Here is a 12,768-nt window from a genome sequence, read left to right on the forward strand (position 1 = left end):
AAACAAGTGTTACCAACTGTTTCAGAACTAGTAAGCCCATACCAGGTGCCATAGTGACCACCTTTAATCCTAGAACTGGGCAGGAGACAAAGGCAGACAGATCCCCATGAGTTTGAGGTTACTCTGATTTATATACAGTCAGCATTGCAGAATGTGACCCTGCCTCAAAACAAAAACATAAACAAACTAGTGAGCCCCTTACTCCATCTCTTCAATCACTGTAGGCTAAGACTTTGTAATAGACTCAAAATAGATAAATCATCTCCATTAGCTATAGTATACCAAGAAATAGACAACACCTATTTCTTCTTAACCCATAGTATAACCTGGAGTCATGTACCGTGTTTGGCCAAGGGGAGCTATGAATGCAGCCCAACACAAAAGCATAGGCTTACTTAAAACATAGCTTCTTTGTTATTTTTTATAACTCGATTGTATGGTTCTTGAGAGTAAACTTTATAGATTGCAAAGTCATGTTGCAATGTCAAAACATTGGACACCCTTGAATGATTATTAATTTAAACAGAAAAGAGGGAGGAGTTCTAATTTTTGAGAGCCTGTGTGTACAAAACATCAGTTAACTCCACTACATCAGCTTTGCTCATGTAAAAATGAACTCATTGCTTTACTCATCTTGTAGCTTCGATGGGCTTTCTAGATGCATAGGATAGAAATCAGTGCTAAATAATTATTTTTAAACTTCATGTACATTTATTTTGTGTGTGTTCATGGCAGCAAGAGTACATGCCCTCCCATGCCATGTGTATGGGTGTAGGGACAACTTGAGAAAGTCAATTCTTTCCTTCCACTATGTGAGTTACAGAGATTAAACTCAGGTCGTTAGGCTTGGAAGCAAATGCCTTTACCAGCTGAACCATCTGTTCAGCCCAAAATCCTAGGTATTTCTTGAGAAGATATGCCTTACAGATATGTATAAAGTTATCCTTGGAGGTCTGCAGATGATTAACATGCCATGCTGGTCTGTCTGTACTCTGAACTCAAACATGAGACCCTTCCAATTAGATAATCTACTTTAGCTCAGACCCATAGTTCTTGGGAAAGAATGGAAGGAACAAAGTTCAGAAAGAGTCAGCATCCAGAATGTGGTATTTGTCTGCTAAATCCTCAGCCAGGGATTCCTAATGAGAATCACAGCGAGTCTTTGGATAGTGCAGTTGCAATCCAAGGTGCAGATGAAGAGATCGCAAAGCTAGGAACAGAGCTGCAGGGAAATGACCATCACCAGCACCAAGTCTGCCACATCTGTAGTCGATGTTGTCACCACCATCCCTCATTTTCATATTTCAACAGTTTTCTGGGAGGGTTTTCTAATAAATGCACCATTCACAGTTTCACATTCAGGGTAATAGTTTGAAAATATAAATCAAGGGTCAACAAGATGGATTAGCATATAAAAGGTGCTTGCCACAGAAACCTGACAATCTAAGTTCAGTTCTTGGATCTCACATGATAAAAGGAGAGACCCAACTCCAGCAATCCACACTCTGACTTCTTCCTGTGCACACAAGCATACACAGGAACACACACACACACACTCAAATAATTCTGAAAAAATGTAAAATCTGATCATTCCTCTTACAAGTCCTACAACTCTGAGAAAAGTAAACTATACCTCAGTTCTCCATTTGTAAAATAAAGATGTAGTTCCTACAATGAGGATGCCGAGCTAATATTTTATATACAACTTGGAACATCACAAAACACAAGGAAAGTTTAGATCAGTATCATTTTTCTTCCCAGCAACATCCCTGCTTTCCTCCAAAGCTGAATTTCAGCCTCTTTGTGACCAATACACATCTCCACCTGAGCACATTCCACCTCTGGAAAAGTGCCTCCTCTCCCACCTGAAGGAGCTGCTTGTGATGGTTCAATCAAAACACAAAGGCTCAGTCCCATCATCTTTTGAATCTCTGCTTAAATGATACTTCCTTAGGGAGCACTGCCTTCATCTTCCAGCCTACCTTGTATACCAATCATACTTCTGTGGGATCTGTTTAATGGATGTCTCTGGCACTATAATCTAATTTCTCAATCTTGTCATTTTCTTTACTCTCATTATCATTAGTTGTTGTTATTATCATTATTATCATTATCATTACTACTACTACTACTATTACAATGATTTTACCACTTGAGTACACACCTTTTGTCTCTAGGGTAGAGGCAGTAAATTAGTCATATTTCCAATGGAAAGTGGTGGTCTTAATAGTATCATGTTAATGAGTGAATTGGTCTATCCAAATCAGATGGAATTTAGTATTCTTATCCTTTCAGTTCCCCTCAAGATGCCTACAAACAGCAACTATTTCCTTAGTTAAACAGTAACAATCTTCAGGAAGGAGTACGTCCTTTCTCCTTGTGATTTCCATGATTTTATTATCCATCACAACAGGTACTTTGTGACACAATGTAAGCTTCTAAATATCATTCTGAGTTGAAAGAGTCAGGACCTTCTCCCTCAGTTTGCAAATGTGCCGCTTCAAATGGGCAGATGTCAACTGCATTCAGTAGGGATAGTGAAGCAAAGGGACGTTAACAAGAACAGGCCTTTCCCAGGAGCATGTCTGTAGCCCATCATGGAAGCCATCCAGCACCCAAGTTTGTTTATTGTTTTCTCCCAAGTGCCTATCCCAGCACCTAACACAAAGCAGTGCTCAGTGAACAGTTATTAAATGGAGTCAGTCCCCCTTTCCCTCTGCCTCTTTCTCTAACACTTTCTGGGAGGGGAGGGAAATTCAATAGCAAAATGCAAGAATGTGAACTCTGTAGCATCTTTCGTCTTCCTAGTCATGCTTTTCCTCTCTTCTTATACCTCCTCCCTCTTCCTTTCTCTCACCCCTTACATTTGTCCATTGATTACTGCTTATAAGGTTTCTTATAAGGTGTCTTATAAGGTTTCTTCCCTCCTCCATGTTCTTCCAGCTGGCCACCACCCAAGCAAACATTCTGAGACCTCACTCCTAACCACAAGCTGCCTGTAATGAAAGGCACTGTTTACATTCCAACTGAATCTGTGGCCCAAATGTAGTGGCCAGTGGAATTCTCACAGGGAACAAAATCACACTATCTCCAAAGAAGGAAAATAAACAGCTCCGTCAGATGAGATGATTTTTATTGCTCCTACTTGACTACCAATTGGCTTACCCCCAAACTACATTTCACACCACTAATAAACACAGTCCTTATTTAGGACTGCAGAAACAAACGGGATTATATCACATGCAGAAATAGCTGAGAATGTCTGGATAGAAAGAGCACAGTATTTAAAGTCTAATAAATGGGTTTGAGACAGCAGGGCAACCTCATTATCTATGTGACCTTGCACAAAGTAACTGAACCTTGCTGAACTCCAGTTCCCTTACCAATTACAAGAAGACAATCAAACGTATATAATGAGGTTGTTAGGATCAAATGAAATAGATGTTAAAGCATTGTATAAATTATAAAATGTTCTACACTACTATTTCGTTTAGTACTCAAGATCTAGTATTTCAATTAATTCTCCGTTCAAGTCTTACTGCTAACAGTCAATAAAAGAAGCTGAAAATAGTGTTCTATGACCAAGAATGACTATAAACCTCAATGAATTACTATATGTTTGTTTACCCCAGGAAATTAACTATTTAATAACTATCTAACAACTTGCATTTTGCATTTTGTTTCTATATTGTGTTCACTTTCTTTGAAAGCAATCTTATGCACAATCTGAGCAGTCTAACATGGTCACCTTACTCTGCTACACTGTCTTAAAAATGAATCTTTCTGGTCTTGATAGCTATGTCCAAATCTAACCACATTTTTCTAACAATATTATAACTAACCCATGTACATTCTGAAATACAACTCAATTATCATAAATATGTAGTTTCTCTAGATACATCCTAGCTAATGATAAAAGTAATTGATCAAAGTTCCAACTCTAATAAAGATATAACATAACTTCCAACTCACAAACAGAAATTTCTTAAGATTAAAATTCTGCTGCTCCTTTTCCAATTGTCTTTATGTTAGTGATTCTTATACATTTAGCCATCCATCTCCATTGACTAGGAAGTCAATTTCCACATACAGAAATAACTCTGTATTTTTAATCTCTTAATAATATAGATGTAGTATTACAGCCATTAAATTTTAATTACTAAAATTTATATCTGTATATGAAAAAAAATTTTTGAATTCCAGATATCATTTAATTTTAAAATGATGTGACTAATTACCATGTGTATTGTTATCTTTAACATCTAAGTGACCATTAATTACCAATAAGGCTTTTATTAACCTATTAGCAATAAACAAAAAATACTGTTTCTTAGTTCTACTAACAAAAATTATTTAAAAATCATATCATAGCCGGGCGGTGGTGGCGCACGCATTTAATCCCAGCACACGGGAGGCAGAGGCAGGCGGATCTCTGTGAGTTCGAGGCCAGGTTGGACTGACAGTCTCCAAAACAATACAGAGAAACCCTGTCTCGTAAAACCAAAAAAAATCATATCATATATCAAAATTCATTTCCAACCACATATTTGTTTTCTCTACACATCCTTTGACAATCTAAACACTATATATTGTATTATTGAAATAACATTATTACAGATGTTACTGTTTTGAAATATTGGAGACCAACTGTTTTCATTGATGACACGTTTGAATGACTCAGTAGTTTAATCATGTGACTCAGTAGTTTAATCATTACTACTAGTTTAAAACATTGTTATATGATCTTACATTCTTTAATACTAAATACAGTACATAGTCTATTTTAACTAGTGCTTGCTGTACTGCTATATTTTAGGAACTATGATTTGTCAATAATATAAGAATATTGGAATAACAAACAATGTCATAAGAGAATTCTGCAACAGCATATAAATATTATTGAGACTAGAAGAGGTGATTCAGTAGTTGAGAGAACTTGATGCTATTCCAGAGGACCCAGGTTCAATCCCTAACACTAGCATGGTGGCTCACAATCACCTGTATCCATAGTTCTAGGGAATCTAACACCCTTTTCTGGCCTCTGTGGATACCAGGCACTCATATGGAATACAGACACACATACAAGGAAAACACCCATATAAAGAAAAAAACAATTTTTAAAAGATTATATCACACTAATTTGAAAAATTACCTTATAACCTATAGTCTTCCGATAATAAAGAATTTCTTTTTCCAGGAGCTCAAATAAACGTGGTGGAAAAAACTGAAAATCCTGAACATTTGGCTGTTTTGGAGGCCGAGGAGCCTATGAGGAAAAAACATGTTACATACATACCTACATATTTGTTTTCATAAAAAACAAAGCTACTATAACTCTACTGATTTGTACATATGACAAAATAAATACAACTGAATCCATTCATGTGGCTGGCCTATAGCAAGTGTTTACTGTATTGTTATATTTGAGGAACTATGATTTGGCAATACTATAAGAAAATCTGAATCACAAACCATGTTAAAAGAAAATTCTACAACAGCATGTAAAAACTGGCCCTGGGCACGTTTACCTTTGGGATCTTTGGCTCGCTGACACGCAAAGCCTCTCTAAAGTAGGCATCCACTGCATAGTTGGCTTTGCGCTCTCGTTTAGGAGGTTCAATCCATTCCACCACACCAAGCTACACACAAGCAAGAGCAAGAGGTTTAATTACTCCAAACTATTTTCTCAGTACCACAGGTAATAAGGCAGTAACAAGAAGCAATTACAACTCGCTCCATAAATCCTACTCCTACCTGCAAATTCTATAACATTGCTATAAATCAAGTTTAGAAGCAAAGGGTTTTTTTCGCATTTTTGAAAACAGTTTTAAAATTACCTCCTCCTTATGAATAATTCACACGACCTGTTTAGTATCTGATGCTAATTTAAGTAAATATGGAGGAATTCTCATAAAAGAAAGAGAAGTATTGCTTCTGGGACATTTAAACAGAGGAGTAAATGACAAGGAGCAGCGTGACAGGCACATCTCTTTCAAAGCAAAAGAGAAAAATGTCCAAAGGGAACTTTCTAGTAAGGTAAGCTATAGAGGAGTGGGGAAAGGTCACTGGAACCAGAAAGATTCAGATTTGAATCCAAATCCTACCATTTCACAGGTCACACAGCTTTGAGTATTATTTCTGCTTTCTGTGAAATGAGAACAATTGACACTTACCTTGAAGATTACATATGACCACAAAGGATCTGGGAATCTAGCTCAGTTGGACCTTGTATGATTATCTTAGGCAAGGCCCTGGGCTGGAGCCACATCAAACACAGCGATTGAAAACTTTAGCTAACTAGCCAACAGTTAAATATTAAGGTATTGTATATATATGGAAATTAGTATTACAAAACTTACCCCATTATCAACTAGGAAATGTATTTTAATAATCAACAAACAATGCTAACAACACAAAAATTCTGGAGTCCAAGGAAAATTTTTTTATTCCTGTTTTTCTCTATTTCGTGGTGTTTTTCCAGTTCACTGGTGACTTTAAATGAACCATGGAGGCCTTTAAAAGACCATCAAACTATTGTTAATGGTCCTGATCTCCTACGTTAAGGCTGATTTCAATATTTCATCATACACAAAGAATGGATTGCAAGGCTGCATGTGTAACCCACTGGTAGAACAAATGCTTAGCATGCACAAGGCCCTTGACTCAATCCCCAAAACCACTTAAGAAAAACAAGGATAATAAACTAAGATCATGAGGGTGATTAGAGATCTATAATGTCACAGTGTCTAGAGAAATAAATCCCAAAGTTCAGGCTCATAAGTCAAAGTCTATGCAATAGCAAAGAATAGTTTTCTGTTGATTCATAAGATTCAAACCAATGTGCAAAATTATAAGAAACAATACCATTTTGCAATATAATTTAACAGGGCTGGGGGTGTAGCTCATTGGTAGACTGTTTGCCTAGAATACACACAGGCAAGATGGCAAGCAGTGAAAGGAACTACCCTAAGAGAGGTAGAATTCCCAGCACTTCAGAATTCAAATGTAAGCTATCATTGTTGTAGATGCTGTAAATGAGATTTCTTTTAAAAATCACATTTATTTGTGTGTGCACATGTGTGTATGTGTGCATGCATGTTCATGCCATGTCGCACCTGCGAAGATCAGAGAACAACTTTTAGGAGTCGGTTCTCTCCACCATACGGATTCCAAGGATTGAACTCAAGTTGTCAGGCTTGGTGGCAAGCACCTTTCATTGAGTCATCTTGCTCACCCTATAAAGTGAGATTTCTTAATTACAAGAAAGGTTAGAGTAAATGACTTTTAATGTCTTCTAACTCTAAGAGGTTATAAGAAGTTAAAAGGTGGTGCTTATATAAAATAAATATCCACATCCAGGGCTAGAAATAACATGTCAGTGGTAGAGAACTTGCCTACCATGTAAGAAGCCCAGGGTTCAATACCAAACAAAGAAATGAAAGAAAAGTGGGAGAGAGAGAGGGAAGGAATAAAGTAAAGAGGGAGGCAAATTGTGATTCTTATACCACTTAGTGTGTGAGGTGACAGTGATAGAGGAAAAGATTTCATAAATAGTTCACAAGATGACAACAGAGGACTACCCAGAGGAAGCTGGCTAGCTAGGTTAGTTCAGTCAGGGAACTCTGGGAACAAATGAGAAACCCTGCCTCAATATATAAGGCAAATAGCTATCAAGGAAGACATCAAATATCAACCTCTGTCCTCCATACACATGTGAACATACATGTGCACCCGCATTAATATGAACATATACACTTGCGAAAATATTTTATACATCACATGTAATTTAATCTTTCTAAATTGAAGTAAAAATGTATACTTGAAACTAACTTTTTAAAAGCAATGCATTTGGCCACTCAATCTGTATGTAGGAAAGTCTCGATGTTGAAATCTGAAATAAGTGTTAAAGTCCAATTCTTGAACTTTCAAAAACAGAATTAATTATACTGAATTGGCTTGCCTTAGCATATTAATACTAACTTACTCAATTTATCAAGGATTAATGTCAGCTCCCATGATTAAATTTACCAGCATGCTAGTAAAATAATGTAACTGATTCAACAAGTCATAAGTGAAAAATCTACCTTAACATATATTTTCTAAGATTTATGAACAATATACCTTCAGATTTTCAACTCTCTTCAGAAACAATGAGCCTAATTTATGACCCTACATAGAAAACATGAATGCACAAAAACAAAATATAATCTCAATTGAGAATAATCAAAAAATATAATTTTGGATATTACTGTTAATAGTAGGCATTCAATTACAGGGATAATCATAATCATTAAACTATATCTTATCTGTAAATTATCATGTTTGCTAGAAACTGAAGCATGGGAAAGCCTATTTATTACACATACACCAGTATTTTACAAACACTAATCTTACTCTTAGTGTGAATGGGGCTATGTATGTAGTTCACTACTATAGGATGTGCTGAGCATGAGAGCGACCAGCACTGGAAAAAAAGAAGTTCCAATGATATTCAGGTTCTATTAATATTTTTCCACTTTATAAAACAGTACCAATAACCCATAGGAATAATTGAAGAGTAAATAAATTCATATCATGTAATTATATCTTAAAAACATATTAGACAGGCAATTTCTACCCTGTGCAGAAAGGCCATCCCCCATCTAAGCAGGATAAGACACAAAGCGTCTGAGTTAAGACTTCAAATAAAACAGACAAGTATAAGTCAAGGAACAAAACCTATCAGGGGCAAATGACAGCAAGAGAGCATTGTCAGGGGGTACAATGTACTTTAAAATGTTTCAGCTCTTGTTTTTCAGTAAAACCAAGACTTAAAAAGAGTTTCACTTTAATGAAACATCATCTCAGTCAGTTCAAAAATGTGTTTTATGGAACAATTTGAGCAATAATAATAAAACTATATTGTAAGTCAAAAATAAACAGAACGATTTATTTATATTTATGGTGATATAAATAAATGAGGACAGAAATAACTGACAGAGAAAGGGTAGCTACTTCTTATAGAAATTCCCAAGTAGGAATTATAGATGGAATGAGGAAATGCCCTCAGGCAAACATCATAACAATAACTCCTCCAACAGATGCTAAGATCATCATGCACAAGTTTGAAAACATCCTCCAAGATAGTTATCAATTACAAATGTAAAAATACTAAATTCACAGGAGAGAATCTCAACAGATGCCATCCCCATCCACTAAGTGAAAAGGTTAATATCACCCATAAAAAGATTGGTTAAGATCATTTATTCTTGAAGATTGAATCAGGGGAAGAATAGAGGAAAGCAAGAAAAAAGATACCATAACAGAGGGAGCCATTATAGGTTTAAAGAGAAATCTGGCACTAGGGAAACATCCACAGATCCACAAGGATGACCCCAACTAACAATCTAAGCAATAGTGGAGAGGCTACATTAAATGCCCTCCCCTGATAATGAGATTGATGACTACCTTGATTGCCATCCTAGAGCCTTCATCCAGTGGCTGATGGAAGCAGAGGCAGACACCCATAGCTGAACACTGAGCTTAACTCCTGCAATCCAGTTGCAGAGAGGGAGGAGTGATGAGCAAAGTGGTCAAGACCAGGCTGGAAAAACTCACAGAAACAGCTGACCTAAACAAGGGGGAGCTCATGTACCCCAGACTGATAGCTGGGAAACCAGCATAGGACCGACCCAGGCCCTCCGATCATGTGTGTCATTTAGGAGTCCTGGGCAGTCTATGGGGCCTCTGGCAGTAGATCAATATTTATCTCTAGCATATGAATGAACTTTGGGAGTCCACTCCACATAGAATGATACTCTCTCAGCCTAGACACATGGGGTAAGGCCTAGGCCCTGCTATAAATGATACAACAGACTTTGAAAATCACCCATGGAAGGCCTCACCCTCCCTGGGGAGCAAAAAGGGATCGGATAAGGGACTGGTTGGGGTCGAGGGAGAGGGAACTGGAATTGACATGTGAAACAAGCTTGTTTTTAATTTAAATTAAAAAGGAAAAAAAAGATATGTAAGAAATTCTGCTAAATTTTTGAAGTCAGAAGGTTAAACAAAAAAAAAGATCTTTTATTTGCTGATAATATGTACAGGAAGCAACATCCCTTGTGGGATATTCTCACTAAAATTCATAATCTCAGTAAAATCATGGAAAACTGTCCAAAAACACAAAGTGAGAGAAAAGTTACAAAAAACGGATAAACGCTTTTCCAAAGTGTCCAGGTCAGGAATGAAAAACAACTACTGGAGAAGTCACATAGACCAGGAGAGACTGAGAGCATACCCAGCAAAAAAAAATGTAACATGGGTAAGAGAATGAAAAATAAACTACAAATGGGGAGAAAAAATTAGCAAAAGACAAAATTGATTAAAGGACCATTATCAAAACTAAAGTAAGTAGCCGGGCGTTGGTGGCGCACGCCTTTAATCCCAGCATTTGGGAGGCAGAGGCAGGCGGATTTCTGTGAGTTCGAGGCCAGCCTGGTCTACAAGAGCTAGTTCCAGGACAGCCTCCAAAGCCACAGAGAAACCCTGTCTCGAAAAACCAAAAAAAAAAAAAAACTAAAGTAAGTATTCAAATATTGCCAACACAAAAACAAACCAAACAATTCAGCTGAAAACAAATAAAATGGACAGAAGCCTTAAATCAAAGAAGACAAAGAGATGGTAGCTAAGTATATTGAAAATACATTCAATATGACATCGAGACGTTTCAGATTAAAATAAGGAGAAAACACTCTGCATCTGTTAGAAGTAGAGAAGGGAATAGCAGGGTACAGATGATCTGAAGGGAGACGTGGGAAAAATGGAGGGATCAATTAGGGAGGAGGAGGGAGATAAATACAGAAGGAGGGAGGAGAACAAAATAACAGTAAGGATGTCTGAAAAAGATCATAAAGAATCATACATTAACTATCACCTTAAAATACCTATAATATGTGTCACATCTGTGTATAAATATACATATATTGTTTAAATGAAATCTTCCCATCTCAGCTGGCAATGGTCCACCAAAGAGGCATAGGTTATCTAATAAAATCCCCAACATCAGACATGAGAATCGATCTTTTGAGTTGTTGGTCAGAGGACCCAAGAGACTCCCAAACATTACAGAATATTGCTATTAACCTTGGTTGCCCCCCAGAAGTGAAAGGTAAGTTCTTATTACTGAAGATACCATGAACTTCAGGCACAAGGCCTGAAGATTCCTGAGTTGGAACTGACCTGAATGTCTCCTCCCTGAGGACTAGCTTTCATGGTAGCAAAAGGTGCCATGTAAACTTATAAAGCAGGGAAGCAACCAACATTCCTAGCCATCACAATAACCCTAAGGGGGCAGTAGTGCTATGCACAACTTGGCAGTAACCAAGAGCTCTTTAATTGAACTTAAGACACACTCAAAATGAGGGCTATCATGCCTGGTACTAGAAGCTTAACCAACTACCAGGGCTAGTAAAGCCATTGATCTTTGCAGACATCCTACAAACACCACTTTTCTAAACCAGCATAAGTCCTAATGGCACTCTGAATATTTATCCTCATGACCACAGATAAAAATGTAGTCAAGAGCCCTGCAGCCTAGTCTCAGTTCAGTATATGACTACCTGTCCAATGGGTTTCCCCAGGGCAAGGTACCCATGGAAATGGATTTTTACTTCTCAAGGACCAGTAGACTATGGAACAGCACAGGAAGTTGCAAAATTCATGCAGCTTGCAGGCTCTTTTCTCTCTCATTATATTGCTGGTTCTTTGGGGAAGTCTTTAGTTTTGTCAGTCACATATCCGACAGCTGTAATTTTCCCTGGAAATTCTATTCTTTCTCAAATGTTTTCCCTAAGATTCAGCAGGGGGTTAATGTTTCTCAGATCTCTTATGTGGAATTACTAAGTACAACTCCTAATCCTGGGAACTATTCTGTCTCAATAGAAACAGTTAGGTACATATGAGAGAACAACACTTGGAACATCAATCATGTCTCACAGTTCTGGAAAGGAGAGTAAGGCTTGTATACACAGAATAGCGAAAAGGCCTCAGGAATACACACAGTGCCACCTGTTGAGAGTAAGCTCCCTGGACGCCAAGCATATAGAATCATTGGTAGGATCTGGTATGCTCCAAGAGGAAAAAATTCAATGCAAAATATGGGATGGATAGATCCATCTTTACCATACACAGGAGCTTATATTAGTGTAAGAAGTATGGTATGGTGGGATGGGAAAATATGCCTTATCAAGTTCTGCCTTTCACAGAGATTGAGACATGGGGCCCTCCTGAAGAAAAGGAAACTATATAAAAGCATATCTTTCAGACAAGAAAGAATTGTGTTTTAATATTGTTGTTCTTAAAGTAATGTACCCATGTTAGTGAGAAGATCAACTTTGGGAGTGTAGTATGTCGATGAGAAGGCCAGTTGTGGGTGACACCATTCCATGGGATGGGATCATGGACAACATAAAAAGGAGGGGGGGGGCAGTGAGAAGGTTCAGCCAATAAAATCACATGCCTCCAAACCTGACAATCTGAGTCCAATGCCAGGGACCCACTTAGAAGAAAGAGAGAACCAACTCCCATAAGTTATCCTCTGACCTACATACATACACACACAATTCTTTTTTTAAAAAAATGCTTTTTATAGAAAAAGGCTAGCTGACAAAAGCATTTATTATTGTCTTCTTCCTGACTATGAACGCAATATGATCAACTGCTCCAAACTCTTACTACCGTGTTCCACCTGCCATGATGTATTTATTTACCTTGCACTGTAAGCCAAAATAA

General features: G+C 37.4%; 1 protein-coding gene across 12 annotated transcripts in view; it reads right to left on the minus strand.

Moving 5' to 3' along the window:
- Smarca1 (SWI/SNF related, matrix associated, actin dependent regulator of chromatin, subfamily a, member 1) overlaps positions 1-12,768 on the minus strand; it is an 87,905-nt gene that overhangs the window by 26,070 nt on the left and 49,067 nt on the right. For all 12 annotated transcript variants that reach the window (XM_013118267.3, XM_040744570.1, XM_021231045.2 and 9 more), the window contains 2 exons: positions 5,529-5,639; positions 5,153-5,266 (listed from right to left, as the gene is read on the minus strand). In XM_013118267.3, the coding sequence (XP_012973721.1) occupies positions 5,153-5,266; positions 5,529-5,639 (225 nt within the window). The remainder of the gene's footprint in view (positions 1-5,152; positions 5,267-5,528; positions 5,640-12,768) is intronic.

This window comes from Mesocricetus auratus, unplaced genomic scaffold (genome assembly GCF_017639785.1).
Source record: "Mesocricetus auratus isolate SY011 unplaced genomic scaffold, BCM_Maur_2.0 Super-Scaffold_100003, whole genome shotgun sequence".
NCBI lineage: Eukaryota > Metazoa > Chordata > Mammalia > Rodentia > Cricetidae > Mesocricetus > Mesocricetus auratus.